The sequence below is a fragment of the Maylandia zebra genome, linkage group LG19, assembly GCF_041146795.1.
Source record: "Maylandia zebra isolate NMK-2024a linkage group LG19, Mzebra_GT3a, whole genome shotgun sequence".
Taxonomy (NCBI): Eukaryota; Metazoa; Chordata; class Actinopteri; order Cichliformes; family Cichlidae; genus Maylandia; species Maylandia zebra.
In genome coordinates this window covers 5,446,773-5,466,770 of record NC_135185.1, presented here as the reverse complement: position 1 = coordinate 5,466,770, position 19,998 = coordinate 5,446,773, and the positions used below count along the sequence as shown (strand labels likewise).

The 19,998-nt window shown below is 44.9% G+C and overlaps 1 protein-coding gene across 1 annotated transcript in view; it reads right to left on the bottom strand.

Annotated features, from left to right (window-relative positions):
• The window catches only part of kcnh5b (potassium voltage-gated channel, subfamily H (eag-related), member 5b), a 194,467-nt gene that overhangs the window by 120,682 nt on the left and 53,787 nt on the right, over positions 1-19,998 (bottom strand). Inside the window, exons 7-8 of the mRNA XM_004554683.4 lie at positions 18,560-18,717; positions 17,163-17,434 (exon numbers count right to left, since the gene is read on the bottom strand). Of these exons, the coding sequence (XP_004554740.3) occupies positions 17,163-17,434; positions 18,560-18,717 (430 nt within the window). The remainder of the gene's footprint in view (positions 1-17,162; positions 17,435-18,559; positions 18,718-19,998) is intronic.

Sequence of the window (19,998 nt, the reverse complement as noted above, 5' to 3'; positions counted from 1 at the left end):
TGTCCAGAACATATGGTCGCAGGTCTGGTGATACGATTACAAAATCGATCATCGACCTACGGCCTAGAGCATCCTGGTGCCACGTGCACTTATGGACACTCTTATGTTCGAACAGGGTGTTCGTTATGGCCAAACTGTGATTAGCACAGAAGTCCAATAACAAAGCACCGCTCGGGTTCAGATCAGGGAGGCCGTTCCTCCCAATCACGCCCCTCCAGGTCTCGCTGTCGTTACCCACGTGAGCATTGAAGTCTCCCAGCAGGACAACAGAGTCTCCAGGTGGAGCACCTTCCAGCACCCCCCCCCCAGGGACTCTAAGAAGGCTGGGTACTCCGAACTGCCACTCGGCGCATAAGCGCAGATGACAGTCAGGACCCGTTCCCCGACCCTAAGGCGCAGGGAACAAACCCTCTCGTCCACCGGGAAAAACCCCAACGTACCGGCAGCAAGCCGAGGGGATATAAGAATACCCACCCCAGCCCGCCGCCTCTCACCAGGGGCAACTCCAGACTGAGACAGAGTCCAGCCCCTCTCCAGGAGACTGGTTCCAGAGCCCAGACAATGCGTAGAGGTGAGCCCAACTATATCTAGCCGGTACCTCTCAACCTCACGCACCAACTCAGGCTCCTTCCCCACCAGAGAGGTGACATTCCATGTCCCTATTGCCAGTCTTGGCAGCCGGGGGTCGGTCCGCCAGGGCCTCCGCTCCTGGCCGCCACCCGGCTCACAATGCACCCGACCCCTATGGCGCCTCCTGCGGGTGGTGGGCCTGCGGGAGGATGGGCCCATGTCTCCTCTTCGGGCTGTGCCCGGCCGGGCCCCATGGACTAAGGCCCGGCCACCAGACGCTCGCCCTCGGGCACCCTCCCCGGGCCTGGCTCCAGGGCGGGGCCCCGGTAACCCTATCCCGGGCAGGGTAAACTGTTCCCTCGATATTCTTTTCATGGGGGTCTTCTGAATCGCTCTTTGTCTGGTCCCTCACCCAGGACCAGTTTGCCATGGGAGACCCTACCAGGGGGCAAAAGCCCCCAGGCAACATAGCCCCTGGGATCCCTGGGACACACAAACCCCTCCACCACGATAAGGTAGCGATTCAAGGAGGAGATTGTCGGAGGATGTGCAGGATTTTGTTCGCACAGTTTTTTTCCACCGCAGCAGCATCAAAACCGCGAACAGGAATCACTGCCGCTGCCTTGCGAGCCTGAGCCGGTTCGTGTCGGTTCGCTGAGACTCGCCACAGCGTCACCACCTCTCAGCTCATCAGTTTCCACACCCTCGTCACAGTCTTGCCACACTCTTGCCACGGTCCAGTGCGAGGAAGCGCTGGACGCCATAGATTTGGACTACGACGAACGTCAGTCAATATTCAGCGCTCTATTGGAGCGCTGAATATGAGCTTCCACCGCTCATGGCTTCCACCGGAGCGGTGGCTCATTCCAGAGCACGAGCACTCTTTCCGTGGAACTCGACTGGCTCTCGGGGGACCTCGGAGTTACCAGGGACTTCCACCTAGTGCACCGCCGTCTTCCACTTCCAAGAAAAAGCGGCGTGCGCGCCACCGACGCTCCACACCAAGAACACAAGTGAGTGACTATATCTTGGCTCCTCATGTTTTTTTCTCCGGAGATTATTGGAACGGACACTGCCTTTCCGGGTCATGAGCCCGGCTATGATGAGACTGTTTTCACTGGAAATGCTAGCCATCAGGCTCAGCTACGCTGCTGTGGGACTGCTATCCAGGCCGGTTTGGAGCCGGAGACGGAGATGCAGCTTGTGCAGCCTATTTCAGTGTCAGCTGGAGGGCCCGGGGAGCCCGTCCGGCCTCGCGTCTCGTCTGCTGGAGGTTCAGGAGAACCCAGCCAGCTTCATGCTTCGTCTGCTGGAGGTTCGGGAGAACCCAGCCAGCTTCATGTCTCGTCTGCTGGAGGTTCAGGAGAACCCAGCCAGCCTCATGTTTCGTCTGCTGGAGGTTCAGGAGAACCCAGCCAGCCTCATGTGTCATCTGCTGGAGGTTCGGAAGAACCCAGCCAGCTTCATGTTTCGTCTGCTGGAGGTTCGGGAGAACCCAGCCAGCTTCATGTCTCGTCTGCTGGAGGGCCCGGGGAGCCCATTCAGCCTCACGCCTCGTCAGCTGGAGGGCCCGAGGAGCCCGTCCAGTTTCACACCTCGTCAGCTGGAGGGCCCGAGGAGCCCATCCGGCCACCATCCTCGTCAGCTGGGGGTTCAGGAGAACCACACCAGCCTCATGCCTCGTCAGCTGGGGGGCCCGAGGAGCCCGTCCAGCCTCATGCCATGTCAGCTGGGGGTTCAGGAGAACCGCACCAGCCTCACGCCGCGTCAGCTGGAGGGCCCGAGGAGCCCGTTCAGCCACCTTCTGCTTCACCACCTGTGGCTGCAGCGCCACCTCCTGCGGCTCCCGTGCCGCCACCTGCAGGACCACCACCTGCTGCACTACTGCTTGCTGCTTCTACGCCTCAGCCTGAGGACGACGCCTCGCCTGGTTCTGCCACACCTCAGTCTGAGAACACATATAAACTCATTTCACCCAATGTAGACTGTGTGTTGCTGCAACTTCCGCAGCCTCCTGCCATGTCGGCTGGGGGGCCTGAGGAGCCCGTCCAGCCACCACCTGTGGCTGCCTCACTGTCACCTGGTTCTGCTTCTGCTTCGCCTGGACCAGCTCCAGTTTGTGCTTCGCCTGGACCAGCTCCAGTTTGTGCTTCGCCTGGACCGGCTTCAGCCTCAGCTTCTGCCTCTGCTTCGGCTTCGCCTGGTCCAGCCTCAGCATCGGCTTCTGTTCCTGCTTTGCCTCCGCCTGGTCCAGCTTCGGCCTCTGTTCCTGCTTCGCCTGGTCCGGCTTCGGCTTCTGCTTCGCCTGGTCTGGCCTCAGCGTCTTCAGCCTCGCCTGGTCTGGCCTCAGCGTCTTCAGCCTCGCCTGGTCCGGCTTCAGCCTGTGCTTCGCCTGGTCCGGCTTCAGCCTCAGCCTGTGCTTCGCCTCGTCCGGCCTCAGCCTGTGCTTCGCCTCGTCCGGCCTCAGCCTGTGCTTCACCTGGTCCGGCTTCAGCCTCAGCTCCTGCTTCGCCTCGTCCGGCCTCAGCCTGTGCTTCACCTGGTCCGGCTTCAGCCTCTGCTTCTGTGTCGGCCTCGCCTGGTCCTGCGGCTGTGTTGCCGCCGCCCAAGCCACGTTTTGCCCCTCGGAAGCGCCGGCCGCTTTCTGGGCCGTCAGCTGGCCGTCGTTGCCGTCGGGGTCGGCCGCCTGAACTGTTGCACTCTGACCTGCTATGCTGTCGACCTCCGGGTCGGCCCCCTGAGCTCGTGAACTATGGACTACTGGATCGTTGGCCTCCTGGTCGACCACCTGAACCTTGTGAACTCTTGTGCTGCTGTCGTCCAGGTCGGCCACCTGAACTGTTTGACCATGACCTCCTGTGCCGTCGGCCTCCGGGCCGGCCCCCTGATCACATGAACTATGAATTTCTGGACCGTCACCCTCCGGGTCGGCCCCTAAGGAGTTATGAACTGTTCCCTGCGCTCCTGTGCTTTTGGTGGACTTTTTGTGGTTTTGTTTCGGGCCCTCCGTCCTGGACCCCCGCCGCCCGCCCTTGGTGGGGTTGTTTTTGTGTTTGTTTTCTGGTTGTTTTCGGGCGTCTGGAATCCGCCCTTGAGGGGGGGGCTCTGTCACAGGCTGGGTCTCTGACCCAGCGCTCTGAGTTCATGTTTGTATTTGTCTCATTTTGTTATGTGATTAGTTTTGTGTCATTTCCTCTCTGTCTTTAGTTTGGGCAGCTTTTGTTTATTGTTCCTCTGGTTTTCTATGTTTTGGGTTCTTGTATTTATTCATTATGTATTAGGTCTGTTAGTTTGTGCTGTCATGTCTAGTTTTAGTGTTTCCTGTTTTATTCTGACAGTGTCATGTGTTCCTTGTTTATTGTATTTAGCTTTCCTCTCCTGGTCCTGTCATTAGGTTTATGTTAGTCAGCTGTTCCCCTCATGTGTCTCTACTTCCCCTGATCACCTCTTGTATGTATTTAAGCCCTTTGTTTTCTGCATGCCATTGTCGGTTCATCTGTTATTTCCACGTTAGTCATAGTCTTAGCCTGTTTATTTCCACCTCAGTCATAGTTATAGTTTAGGTTTTGGTCTCAGTACCGTTTAGTATTTTGTTTCTTAGTGTCTTGTCAGTTTACTTTGGTTTCCTGGTTTACTCCTGCAATCATCCAAATAAAGGATCGCTTTCTGTTTAAACCTGCAACACCTCGTCCACATCTGCTTTTGGGTCCTGTTTCAAAAACACACCGGCGCACCCCGCCGTGACAGTATCTGCCATCAAACAAGAGGACAGCCGCATGTAGCTATGATGATGTTTGCTAGTTCACCTTACATGCATTAATGTAATAACGTGGTTAGCCTACTCAACGTAAATTACACTCGAACAACATGAAGCTACTCACGCAGAGAAGAGCGGCTGCTGCTGCCATCATCATCCTCATCATTTCTGCTACACTGGCAGGGCTAGGGGCCAGGACTCTCCTCTTCGTGTTTTTGGGGGTAGTAGATGCGCTCGGTGTGAGGTCTCGCAGCAAGCTATCAAATACGGCGCATTTCTGGGCTTTAAAAAAAAACGCTATGCGTCGCCAGGTGTTTCATCGGATTCGAGGTGTTACCTCCTTTGACAGTATCACAGTATCAGCTTAAAGCACTTGTTGCAGGCTGCTGAGTTTGCATATTTTGCTGTGAAGTACAGCCAGACTTTTGACCGCTTCGCCTTGGACATTTTTAATCTGTAGCTCTGCATAAAAGAACGTACGTACCTGGGCCCGCCTACTATCCTCGGAAACGTAAAATGATTGGCTAGAATCTAAAGTGTATCACAGCTCAGGGGAAAAAAAGCACCGACATGTGCGCTGCTTTTCGGTCTGGTTACTACCGCTTATGTCAGAACCGGTGCCATCATGGCACCGGACACCGGTACCCATCCCTAGTTGGGACACATGCATTTCACTGCATGTTGTACTTTGTATGTTTGTGTATGTGATGAATAACATTTGATAACATACCAAGGTTATCAGTTCAGATGGATTTGATTCCTATGTCTTCAGAGAAGACAAGTGGATAGTGTGGCATAAATGCTTCTACAGTAACATTGATCCATAGTCAGTATATGGTGCCAACAGATATGTCATCCAGATGTTCCTGTCACTGAGTAGAAACAGACAACAGAATCAAATAGAATAAAGGATACAAAAGATCAACCTTTCTCCTTGAAGATGTGTTCAACCATATAGAAACAATCTGCATCCTTTAAGTAGTTATAATTGTCCTTCTATGTTGATGCTACCTAACTCACTGCTTCCAAACTTGGCATGTCAGTGCCTCAAAACACTCAAACACAGGACCAAGCAGGGCTCACTAGGACTGAGCTAAGTGCCATTTTCCCTCAAGGCAAGACATCTGTGTTGTACTTGGCCTCCTGTCCCTAACTGAGAGCATTTGTCATGAGAGATTAACTTTGAATAAATGAAAGAGGGCAAGCAAGCATTTAAACAGGCAGGAAACCTGACATGCTGCACTTGACCCAGACATCGTCGTCTCTTCATCTAATCTAATCTGTCTTTTTAAAATAATTTGTTGAAAATGTTCATCAGATCAACAAAGTCTCTAAACAATATATTTCCATCAGGGTCAGCCATAGCTCTTCAACATATAAAATGACAAAATGCATCTTTGTTCTCTTTTATTTGATTAACAAAGGTAACGTGAAATATTATATGTAGGCCTAATCAATAAGTTCCGATTCATTTTCATGGTCGGTGTGAATGGCTGCATTAAGAATAGGTCCTTTTGTAGCTGTTTAAGAGTTTGTTACTTTTATGCTCTATAAATAACAATAATACTTTGTTGTTAATACTTGATAGACCAGCTACAGGATTAATAAAAAAGGACTAGGATTGTGTGTATGTGTTGGCAAATGATTAAAAGTCTCTTTCACAGGTGTTTGCCCTGTTTCAATGACATTACTTTGTCTTTGACATTAGCTCTTTAATTCACAGAGAAGACTGCAATGCTAATTACAATAAGGCAAATCAATAAGGAAATCAATTAGATTTCACAAGTGTTCTGCTGACTTTTACTGATGTTGATTGGAGTCATGACTCTTTGAAAAATGACTATATTCCCATAAAATGCTGGAATTATTGAGGGGTAGGTTAGAAAAAGATAAAAACATCAAAATAAATCTGTCACATCTATCTTTTTATTCTATACAGTCTACCAAAATCTGTAGACTGCATTACCCACAATTCAAGTGGACATCTGACACGTTTATGTGAGGTCAAATGTTACGCTGATGTCAAAAAGTTGACTCTGTTCATCTGGACGTAGCGTTTTCAGCGGGGGAAACGTTTTGTCAGTCATCCAAGTGATTCTTCAGTCTCAGCTCACTGCAGGTTTCCTCAACCTTATAAACATACATTTGCATAAAGACTGCAACTAGCACCACTCAGGAACAATGGGCTGTGAGGTCAATTTCTTGATTACTGATATGCAAATTGTAATGACCATTGTACAACAACCACTGATCAATGACAATTAAACAGTGGTCATGAGTACCATACACAGAGAGTTGGGGAATGGCTGCCAATGGCTGTTATGCTAATGTAGCCTGTAGCTGCCTGAAGATATCTGGTTCAGTTTAATACCTTTTAGTAAGATTTTATTACACTTACAGCAACATAACATGTTGTCATCAACTCCATTAACATTTTAATACTCTTTCACTTCATATTCTCTCTCATTTACTTCACTCTACACACATCACCATCATTATTTGTTACATCTTCATTGCACATTGGAGTGTTAATGTCAAATCTGATTTTGCCTTACACATTTAAAGAATAATTTGTATTCCAATCAGATTCCCATGCCTCAGTGTGACGAATACAGCATAAAAATTTAACACAGATACCGGATGAGTAGTCAGTGTCAGCAGATATTTGAAGTTTAATTGATGCATCTGTAACACCAACTGAAAGTTTTTGATCACCATCTCACATGTTAGTGCTCTGTGACATCAAAGGTGAGTGCGGCTACAGAGACAAAAGAGAGCATTTACGACCACACAGTTACATTACATAATCCAAATGTTGCATTTGGTCATAATATGGTAAGATTCAACATTACCAGCTGGTGACATTGTTACAGCACTGCTCAGTATTTGCAAAATATTCAGAACACATAAAAACTTAGTCAGTAACACTACTTCAGCCTTATAAAATAGCATGATAATATGATGTATTTTCCTAACATAACTGTGCCATATTAAATTTGGGGTATGGTTATTCAGTTCAATTTAAAAATATTTTTAGAACAAACATTCTTCTTCTTACATTTTTACATTAGCCTTGCATAAATTGAAACATTAACTAAAGATTAATTGAATGAATTCAAATTAATCCAAGCTTTCCCTAAGCAATATTTTCCTTTTTTAAAGGAATTTCAGGAACATGGAACTTTTTAAAGAGCTGGTACTGAGTTGCTCTTTGATGGCATCATGGGTATTATGCCAGAGAAATATATTTTCACAACTCGGCATCCCAAAATCCTCATTAATGAGAACAGCAGTGACTGATCTGTGGACTACAACACAGGCAGAACACTTCAAGCTTATAAACCATGCTTAAATGGCACCTTGTTGGAAATATTTTTTCTCCTGCAGCTTGACGGTGGTGTAAATCTGACTATTTATATTGTAATGCACTGTAAGTCTCGGGAAAAATCCAGAAAGCAAAATGAATCTGTCCCACTATCAGCACTTGCTTGCTGAGATCAGTAAAACTGCCCACAGCCTGTGTGAGAGGCTGCCATGCCAAGAGGACTATCAGTCACAGCCAGACAGAACAGACACTGAAAAACATATCATGTCTCTCTATTGTTTACTACGGAGCCGAGGCTGTTTAAGGTCCAGGTGCCAGAAATAAACAATATGTAGAGCGGCCCAAGGAGGTTCTGGCTTGGCCCAGATACTAAACCTCAGGGTAGGAACAGATCAGTTAAAGAGAAAATTATAAAAACACTGCTTTTCCAAAATGTTGGCTTTCACAAAGTGGCTGAGTAAAAAAAAATCTTCATAGTGTTTTTAAAATGGCCAAACTTAACACTTTCTACAGGCTGGAATCTTTTGGATATTTGGCAAACAGAGAAAGTTGGCTTTTTACATTTTTATAGGATGTGTAAGAGAAACACTGCTTAATGCCACCAAACACTTTAAGGAAGGCTAAGAACAAACTTGAACACCTAAAAATAGCCATTGGCTGCAAGCTGTTTCTGGATGTGTGTTGCTTTGTTTCCCTGTCCTTAAAATGGACAAAGTCAGATGATACGACAGGTTGCCAAAAACTATTTGTTTGTTCCAAAAACAAATCTTTCAACCCCTAAATCCAAACAGCAGTGCTTTCTGCAATAACGCTTACATTTTTGATTCAAGTGAACTCCACATCCATAATCTATACTGAATAAAGCTGAAGGACACGGTTCATCCCAACCACAGGCTTTGAGTCGGGATTGATTCTCAGCTGAAAATCAAAACAGCATGAAAACGGACATTTTTAGGGACAATATTGTTGATTTTTTAAAATAAAAAATATTATTCAAAATGCTCACAATATCCAGATCTTTTTGAAGGTTTAATTTTTACCTGTAACCTTATACAGGTAAAACTCCGGAATACTTCATCAGAAAGACTGTACAGTAGACCAGTTATTCCTGTATATAAAAGGTGAACAGAGCCAGCATGATGTCATGCAAAGTCCTGGCTTGAGAAGCCTGTTCCAGTGTCCAAATATCTAATCAGCCTGCTCACACTGCACAGCAAATACACTGGACAATTACATCCACGCTCTTTGGTTCTGTCCACCAGTTCAGAAATTTTGGCGTGAGATATGTGAAGACTTATCAAAGTGTCTGAAATGTAACATTCCAGCCTCCCCTTTAGTATGCTTGCTGGGCAACTTGGATGAGGTCACTGCAGAAATAAACACAGCCCACGTTGTTTTTACGGCCCTATGCATTGCCAAGAAAATGGTCCTCATTAACTGGAAAAATAAAAATAATCTTAATTCTAACCAATATAGAAACCATCTAATAGATCACATTAGTCTTGATACAACATCTGCCATCACATTTGATCAATCCCTTTGGGCTCCTTTGATCGGCTTCATCACCTAGTGGGGGTGGGGGGTCATGGTTTGGTCCTGCCTTCGCTATTGTGGTTGATATGGGGGTAGGGACGGCCTTAGGGCGTCTGGGGAGTCCCTAGGGACGTTTCCCTAGAGGGACTAACCTGGGGGATGTGGCCATGACCTGGTTAGGAGCTCTGGGGCTCTTGAATGGTGTTTTCCTTGTGGCTGCGTACAGCGGAGATGGGGGAGGGTCTGTGCTGGCGGACGTTGGTTACTGGCCTGGTAGCCTGGCTGCCCCTGGGAGGGTCCGGGACGGGCGTGGAGGCTTGGGGGTCTGGGGGTGCTCCGCCCCCCGGTCTGGGGTGCTGGCCGGGCCTTGGGGGCTTGGGTCCTGGCTGTTGTGTTGCCGGAGCAGTGGGCGGGTGGGTGCAGGGGGGCTCAGCCCCAGTGCAAGGGACCTCTGGTGCATTGGCCCTACTAGGGGGCTCTCTAACTGGTGGGGAGGTTGTTATATCTTTGCAGGTGGTCTCCTCACTACAGGAGCTCACTCTGCAGGTGGGGGGAGAGATATAGGAGAGGTGGAGAATGAACTCAACCTGGGTGTCTATTGTCTTGTGTAGTTTGGGAGCTGATTGGATGATGGGGTGGGTGCAGTTTTCTCTGGGGTGGAGTCGGGTGGGCTGCCCCGGACTCTGTGGGGCTGGGCGGTGCTGCTGCTGCGGGCCCCGGTCCGGATGGGCCTGGGCCCCCTTGCCCTGGTGGGTTCCAGAGTGTGGGGGTGCCTACTTGGGTCAGCGGGGGAGCTGGTCCCAGGGAGGGGCCGCTTGCCCCTCCCTTTCTTCCCTCCCCATCCTCAGCTGCCTCCCTATTCCCGCTCTACCACACCCACCCACACACGCAGGGCTTGGGGTGCAGGTATGTCACCAGGGTTCAGGGGAGGCACTCCCCCTCTGTCCCCTTCTGGCCGCCTGTGCCTCAATTTTATTCTGCAACCTAGACATCCACATTACTCACACTCTCACATAACACATACATATAGGGCCTTGGGGGTGGGCACGTTTTACAGCATCCAGAGGATGGTAGGTGTACTCCAACCCACCTCTGGCGCTGGTGCCCTACCCTCAATTTTAAATGCATTTAGACACTAAGGGTCTTCGGGAAGAGCCGTGCTGCTCTCTGAGAAGAAGCTAGTACCATGCTCTCCTGTGTTTTAAATGCACTTTAGAACAGCACACAGCAACACTACATATGAGCGGGCGTAGGGAGGTTTGAGGTCTTCACTCACCCCGGTTCTGTTAGCCGTCAGAGCTGGGGGGCTGGGAGGAGGTGTTGGCCATCAGACTGGGGTCTGGAATGCGGGGCCTCCCCGCTACTGCAGATAAGGAGGTGGTCCGCTTGCCTCCACCCCAGAGAGAAGGGTTACATGTCCTGGGTCTAGGTGCGGCTTGCCCCTCTGAGGGCGGGGGTACCTGGACCTGGGATATAGAGTATGTTTGGGGAGTGCGACTGTCTGTGCAGTGTCTATTTGTGTCTGTCTACACGTTGGGTGAGTGCCGAGTATTTGGTGGTGCATATGGGGTGGAAATGCACGTCTGTGTCTGCGTGTGCCTGTTCGTCTGTGTCTATATGTCAGGTTGGGTCTTAGACTCAACCTCTCTGGGGACATCTCAGGCCCTCTAAAGTACGGAGCCCTATCTCCCCTCACCACACTCCCTGCCGGTGGCTGATGCCCTCAGACGTTGGTGTGTTGGTGGTCCTTGTCGTCTGGGGCTGGGCGCTCATGTATGTACCGGCTCACTCCTGGTGGCCGATTGGCGGGGCCGGGCGCCTGTGGCCCGGCTGGGCTCCTTCCGGGGGGTGGGATGCCCTCAGGCCTCTGGGCCTGAAGCTCGGTCCTTTCTGGCACAGCTGGCTGCCGGCAGAGCCCGCGGGCACGCCACTGCAACCCCCTCTGGCCTCTGCTCCGTAGCTGCGGGGTGACCTCTCCTTTGGGGCTCTACTCAGCTCTTCCCAGGAGGGTGGCACGGTTCCCCCCCCCTTTGGTGGTCCTCCTCGGGTCCTTGTACTCTGGGGCCTCTGGATATCTGGGGCCTGGATCTCCTCCATACCTGTTTCATGCCCTGGGGGACGGGGCTATGCTATGGCTCCCCACACTCCCTAGCAGATCGTTACATGGAGAAACGTTTGGAATACAAGCATGCTGATCAACACAGGTGTGCACACAGGTGTACACTCGGGTGTTCACAGACTACAGCTTTCTTGGCTGCTGCCTCAAAGCACATTGTGCGCTGTCTATCTTGCGTGCGGCACAATATCGTTTATTATTTAGTATCTACTGTTATCTACTGCTAGCTAGTTTATTGTGATGGTGCCGTTTTTTTATTATGTTGCTCTTTGTTGTTTGTTTTCTCTTCTGTTTTTTTTCTCCATACAGGTGATCCGGGTGTTTTGTTTGTTTTTCTTTTTTTTTTCTTTCTTCCCCCCCTTCTCACCGTCTCTTCTCCCCTTTGGTTTTCTTTCTCCCCCTCTCTTTCTTTCATTCTTTCTCCCTGTCCTATCCCCCAGTCATGTCTGTCCCGTTTGTTGCAACTGAAAATAAAATAAATTCATAATTATAATAAAGGTCAATCAAATGGACCAATATGGCAAGGCCATGATGATCCACTTGGTAAAATAAATCCGCTTGGCATCTTTCTTGGCCTTAAGACAACAATTCTGATGGCTAAAGATCCAAACGGGACACAAAAAAAAAAAAAAAAAAAATCTAATCAGCCTGTGAGCACCAACTCAAAATATTTAGTCATGTAGACATGATGAAGACAGCCAGCTGAAGTTCAAACCGAGCATCAGAATAAGGAAGAAAGATACCGGCTGATGATGTCAGGCGGGCTGGTGTGAGTATTTCAGACATGTTGATGTACTGCGATTTCCAAGCACAGCCATCTCCAGGCTTTACAGGGAATGGTCTGGCAGAAGAGAATGGCCAGACTACTGTGAGCTGATAGGAAGGAAACAGTAAAAAATTAACCACTCGTTACAAAAAAGTTATGCAGAAGAGCATTACTGAAAGCACAACACATCTGACCTTGAAGCAGATGGGCTACAGCGACAGAAGACCACACCTAGCAGCTAACTGCAAGAAACTAAGGCTACATTTTGCACAAACTGGCCAAAATTAGACAACAGAAGACTGAAAAACAAGGCACTCCAATGGCCTCCACAGCCACCAGATCTCAGCCCAGTAGAGCATTCTTGGGTTGTGCTTGAAAGGGACAATTTGGATGAGCAGCAGTGACACAAAACTGAATGTGTGTATTTCAAACCTTGAAATACAAACCTTGGACAGTGTGTTACTGTATTTGCTCTTTCATACATATTTAAATATGTATGAAAGTTTGAAGTAATTTGACTGAAAACTCTAATACAGTGCTGGAAAATATTCCAGAAAGTGCGCGAAATAGAGCTGTGACTGACAAAAAACTACTTTACAAACACCATTTTTGTCACAGTACTGGGTCGTGTGACCCAGTGTTTGAGTTTTATGTATTTTTTTGTATTCATTTTCAATCTAGTTAAATTCTAGGTTGCTGTTCAGACCTTAGTTATTTCTGTCATCTCCGCCTGTACTCAGTGTCCCTGGTTCCTGCGTCTACGTTTCATGTGTATGCGGTTAAGTTCATGTCATGTTTCATGTCTATGTGGTTATGTTAAGTTCATGTCTGCATCAGCCCAAATAAAGGCTCGCTTTCAGTTTAAGTTCACTCCCATCTCCTCGCCTGTGTTCGCGCCTGGGTCCACCACACACACTCTCCACACGGTCTGCCCCCGCTGGCCGTGACAATGTTGCCCTCAACAAGACTTAAAACTAATGATTACAATGATAAACTCGACAAAAATGCTTAACTACAGCCACAGTGTTCTAAAGACACACATAACTTATTTGCACAGGATAAAAAAAAGAACGACCATAATTAAATTGTTCTAGCATAAAAGATGTGATAAATAATGTACAGCAGCTTTTCCCTAAGGCAGTTGTGTCTACAGAAAAAAACTATTTCTTGCCAAGTGAAACAACTGCAAAATACAAGACAGGTACAGGATTCCTGATTCGAGTTGTGTAAAATATTGTGGTTGTGATAACACTTATGAGTTCTGAAGATTTGTGACTTGTACAACGAGAGAGATTTCACTTAAACGTGTAATTTTGAGAAACATAATCATAGAAAACACTACTCACACTGCTGTTGACAATGTGAATGCCTATTTTAGAGGTCATAGCTAAAGTAACTATTTGACCTTTCTACCTAAACTGTTCTGTTTGTCATTCCCCTGACAAAGCCTCCAGGGGACTGCTTGATAGAAAAAGAACACGGTGTAAGAATCTGTATTTGCAGTTTTGCAGACTGTGCGTACACTTAAATAATTGATGACCTGAAAGTAACTTTTCCTCCAGGATATAGACATTGTTACACAAGCCCCATCAGGCCAGCAGAAGCATCAAGAATGCCAGACAGAAATGCTTTTGCAATACAATTTAGGAGGGGAGAACTCATCTTCCTCAAAAACACTGAAAGGTTTTTAAAGAGAAACCACTGAACAAACAGGATCAAACAGATTGTTTATACCACTCAAATGGATAATAAATTGTGCCAAGCAGGCAGAGTCTTCATGGAGTTTTGGCAAACTGAAAACTGGCTTTAAAAGTTGTACGTGACACGTATGAGGAAAACTGCCAAATGCTTTAATGAAAGATATGAAAACAAGCGAACACTTAAAAATAACCATTGGCCACATGATGTCTGCTTTTGGACTAATTGCTTAGTTTCACAGATTTTATCCTATACTTTGACTCCAAGTGCTAGTCCACAGTGCATTATTGCCCATTTGTTCTACTTATCTCAGTAATAAATAGAAACGCAAACTAGATTATGTCAGCCTGATAGCATAGAAAATCAAACTTGCCAACATGTGGATAGCATTGCGAAAGGGTTATTTTAACCCAAGCAATTAGCTTTTCTAATATTGTGGTGCTTTATAAAACAGCATGTGAAAATTTGAGTCTCATTGAAGCTTAACAGACTCAACTCCTGTCTAACCACTGCCACCGCCTCATGCATTTATTCCACCTCTTTTAGGCGGAAACATCCCCCACCTTTTTTGTGCACATTAACTATAAAATTTGGTGATAATGAACCTGCTACTTTGTGGGTGCTGTTTTCATCCACAATTTGTGAATCAACAGTGGATTTTAAATCAAACAACTGATATGTGATTGAAGTGTTAGACTTTCAACTTTAATTCAATGGGTTTCACAGAGATTTTGTGGTAACTGTTTAGGAATAGCTACCATTTCCCCCATTTTCAAAAGCTCAAAGTAATTTTTGTAAAATCCCTTGAATTAAGGCTGAAAGGCTACACTTCAATCACATGCTGATTTAAAGTCCACTGCAGTGGTGCATAAAAATTGTCATTGCCCAACAGGTTGTGGATGTAACTGTACGGGAGTGACATTGACTCATAATGGCCCTTTACTGGACTGATAACATTTGAAACTAGAGTCCTGGTCCATTCGAACTAGCAGAGCCATGATCCTGTCTGCAGGTTCATATCAACAAATGCTCCATCATATCCTCCCTCCATATCAGACAAACCAAAAAACAAAAACATCTGCCAGTCAAGGCAGATGGCTGCTCCTCCGTAAGCCTGGTTCTGCCAGAGGTTTCTTCCTGTTAAAGGGAGTTTTTCCTTTCCACTGTCACCAAGTGCTTGTTCATACAAGGTTGTGTGATTGTTGGGGTTTCCTTTTTTTTATTATCAGGTCTTAAGGTGACTGTTTTTGTTATTTGTTGTTTCAATAAAACTGAACTGACTTCTACTTTCTAAAGTCTTGTATTCACACATAAAATGCACAGTGTAAGAAGATCTTGACTTATCTTCAGATAAATCCCAGGACCAATTCTTAAGGTTACCACACAACTCAGTTACTTTAAGAAATATAACATGTGGGAACATTGTGCTTCATTCCTTTATGTAGTGTCCACCATGAGCCTGTGAAACCGTAACTAATGAGCTATAGTCAGGCTTTGGCAACTTGGGAAAGGTCAAGGGGACAAATAAGATTCAGAGCAGTGATTCTGTTCAACAAGCTGAAGATGAAGCCGGATGAGATTTCCATGTGAGCATTTTTTTTCTCTGAAATGCAGAATAATGAAATTACTTTTTTTTTTTTTTTTTTTAAGGAAAAAAAGGACCGTGCCAGGATTCGCCGTTCACTGTGAAATATTACATCGCTAAGTCATTTGTTCAGATGATTCTTCGGGTTAACCACAGGGAGCACAATTTTCCATTTTTCATCTCTGCCTCACGCTGCCTTCTATTGTTCTTTTTGGTTATCTCCTGCTTTCATCAGCAGTATGGTGCTTCCAAGCAAAAGCCTTTAATATGTTCAGCAGCAATTTTCCTGTTAATATTTTCCATTATTTAAATCAACTGTGATATTCTGTTCAATAATAACCTTAAAGCTTGCTGCATATAAACATCATGTGGGATTTGTGAAGAAGTCAATATTAGATACCAAGAATATCATGGTAATGATTAGCAGGGTATGTTAAACCCTGATATAGCCTGTTAAAAATGTAAAAATAGGATATAGAGTGGGTATTGTACTATATTTGTTTTACATTCTAATATAACTAAAGTATGTCAGTCAAAAATGAACTAAACTGGTCCACACAGCTGAGGAAAATATGCTGCCTTACACACAATATACATGACAATAATTAAACCTTATACGGTGCACATGTCAGGTACACACACACACACACACACACACACACACACACACACACACACACACACACACACACACACACACACACACACACAGGTGAGCAAATTCAAATTCCTTCCAACTACAGTCTCTTGAGAGAACAGCAGTCAAACATACAATGAACCTATTTGCACACAGCTGACCAGAATCTATCAAAATATGGACACTTTACGCGGCCCAAAAGCCTAACATCGACAGACAGTCAGGAATCCTTTTGCAACAAAGGCAGGACTGTAAAATTACTGCTTAATTATAATGTTAAATTGCTCTGCGGCAGCTCATACTAAGCCGAAGCACTCATCTGAGTGCACAGTTATGATACTCCAAATGTGGCTTGGCGTGTCCAGAGTTTAGGTAAAAAGTGTCCTCACAAGGGGCACTGATGTTAAAAGTCTGTGAGCGTATACATCAGGGCGAGGTGTGTGTGTGTCTGCTTTGTGTCATGGTTATGAATAACCATGTTTTTTAATCCAAGAATGATCTGCAAATGAGGCCAACACTGGGACATTTCCATGACAACTCCAACATGCTTTTCTCTTGGGCTCTTTTTTTTAACATTGTTTTTAACAACGCCTTTAGTCACACGTTTGAATGTTTAAAGCGTCTCAACGCATTTTTTTCTAGCATTTGGCCAGGTGTGATGTGATGTTATCCTTTTGTGATGGGGTGTACCCTAAGCACAAATTTTGACCTTATAAATATCATAAGTCAAAAGTTGGTGTAGTTAAAATGTTAAGTATTCATTGTGGTCCATTCATTGTGAATTCTGAGTGTGATTGCACAAATGACTGTGCAACAAGAATTTTCAACCTGATTTAGCTGTCAGTAAATTCATTAGTAATTACCTCTTGGATGTCTTAAGTGTTCAACGATATCTTTAATCATTAAAATTACTAGCGTAGAAATAAAGCATTGGACTGACTAACTAACAACACCTGAACCTTTCAAACACCACGTTATGTCAGCACATATCAAAACTCCATCACGAGCGTTCCTTCAGACAACTTTAATGTCTGCAAAGAATATTACAGCAGCAGAGGACAACTACTGGGTGGAAATGGCCTCCAGTACCATTTCACTGGCCAAAACATCAGCCAATACCCGTTTGCCCCATGAAAATCACCAAAAAGCCCAAACAACACATAGCTTGTACTTACATCCCACCATCATCATGGCCACAGAAAAGATCTTCTCTCCGTCTGTGGTGGGGGCAATGTTTCCAAATCCAATGGTCGTCAAACTGGTCATGGTGAAATACAGGGACGTGATGTACAGAGAATCCTTGCCAGGGCCGCCCTCCCATTCTCCAGAACCGCTGGCATTGTATTGGTAAGGCGATCCAATGCTGATAGCCAGCTGATAAAGCCAACTGTCCATCTTGATGGTGTTGGTGGCTTCATCGATAACTTCGTAGTCTCCGATGCTGTACCTGTTTGGGACAAAATCAGAATTTGAATACATTTAAGTACCTAGTTTAAGTAGTTTAAGTAAATTCAGCTAGTCTGACAACTGAACAATTAGATTGAGATTTGAATAAAATATCTTCTTCCCCATTTACTTTCAGCAGCCTTGACTAAATGAGAGATTATATTCTAAGAAAGCTGATTTCAACAAATCTGTAAATGTGCTTAAATATCACCGTCTTCTTTCAAATACATTTATATGTATCAATTTAGTTATCCTGTTGGCCATTTGCTTACTTTATGTAAGACAATGTGGTGCTCTGGTTAAAAAAATGCTGCCCAACCCAAATTTAAAGCATGCGGCAGTTCAACATTACAGGTTTAATGTGCAAATATAGTAGGCTTTAAAGAAAATGACAGACAACATAATGCAGGAAAGAACTGTTTCATTACAGAAGCAATCACAACTATGATTTAGATGAAGGGAAAACTCTTTAAAAAATATGTAAACCGTTTTTATTCCTTTCATTAATTGGGCGCATAAAATCTGACACTTTTCTTATTTGCTTACAGTAGTGAATAAACAACTTCAGTAAATATTCATTACGGTTATTGAAATCGTTAATCCTTTATCATATGACAGACTTTAGGTGTGTTTATGGACTGTTCACTTTAATCTTAATAAAAATAAACTAATGCACCTTTGGAAGTATACATTAGAAGTATTTAACTAAGTAACTTGAGTGACTTACAAGAATACAAGAAATGTACAAAAATGACCATGGACTACATTTCAGTGAGCAATACGTTAGAAAAATATTGTTGTGTTAAATGTTCATGATTATGTGAAATTAAGGAACGATTTGAAGTGGGTTTCTGTGCTTTCATGTGGGAACTGTTCCCCTAATCTTGCTATGGGGCAAATTAAATTAGCATATTACTCAATATCATGTGGAAGAAACTAAACAAAGCAGAACAGCAGTGTATGATTTTTAAAACACAGATAGGGACAAGGAAGCAATGAGCATGCATGAGTAATTAGGTGCAGTGAGGTTAGGTAAATCCCTAGAAGAGCCAGCAGCAGCCTTTAGATGTTACTACAAGGGAAGGTTTCTTCAATGACTTTTGAAATCATTTCAAACACAGTGTACCAGATGCAGGCAAGCCAGTGGGCCACCAGTCCAAACACGCAGACCAGGAGGACCAGAACAGCAGCACCATACTCCAGGTAGTGGTCCAGTTTTCTGGCCACCCGGCCCAGACGCAGCAGGCGGACCACCTTCAGAGAGCTGAACAGGCTACTGATGCCCTGAGCAGCAGTGAAAGGAGGAAGGAAAACGGAAAAAAAGAAATATTAGAAATGTAGGAAGGTATGGGGAAGGAGCGGGACGAGTACGAAAAGAGAGAAATTGGTTATTATAAGTTGCATCTATGTCAAATCTGTCTTAACAGTGTCATCACAATGGGGAAAATGAAACCCTGAAACACGTGTAGAAATGTTGAGACTGATATTTTGTTGCAACAATACTTTTACATGTAATCAAAACAGGCAGAAAATCGGAGCCGCCCACAGCAGCAATTAAAACTTTTGAAAAAGTTTGTTAGAGACCTTTTATGTGCTTACATAAGAGCTGCACAAGGGAAAATGAATTATGGAGTAAAGAAAACTCTAATTACAGTGTGCTTTTGTTGTTTTTAGTTTACCTGCAAGTTAATTGTTTCATTCAAAAAGTGCTTTATGTTCACGACTACAAAAATAACCCTACTATTAAGACTTGAACTACCCAAATTAGGATATGTGCAACAAATAAGACGCATCTTTACAACCACATCAAGTAGTAAAGATACTGAGGTGTTCCTATTCATAACAGCAAGCCCAATTTTCATTACTTTACAATATATATCATTAAGCAGCTACCATGTTTGTATTCATTTTCTTGATAGAGAAACTGGCAGATATGGTCAAGCGATTTGCAGCAAAACAAGAGAGACTATTATGTTCTAAGCCACACTTCAGCATCCATCAAAATTACAGCTAAATGACATTTTGTCATTTAGAAATAAATTGTTATGCAGCTCAAAGCTCAACGGGGGGAAAACCAGCAAAACTGAGAAAAACACAGAGAAAACATAGTTATTAGCCTCTATAATCCATCATTATCTTTCACAACACAATTAGGAACCTAAACCAGCCAAGAATTTAAATAGAGAATCACATTTAAGATTAATGATTGTAAATGTTTTTCAAAATTTGTCAGTAAAGCAGAATAATAGATGCTGGTAAACGCTTGATAAAACGATACACTGAACTGGTTCTCCAGTGTTTGACCATTTGGATTACTACATGTTACTTTTCATACACAGAAACACTAGGATCTCTATCTTTTTGTGCATCCCAAAGACAAACTATAATATTGAACTAAGGCTGGTTGAAACATATGTTTGGGATGCTTATTTCTCCATAGATTTGTTTTTTATTCTTTTTCTAAAAAGTATTTTTATTACTATTAGTTTAGTAATAAGTTACACTTAGTTACACTGACCCAAGCTTCAATGTAAAAATTATCCCAATGTTTTGTATCCTGTTTAC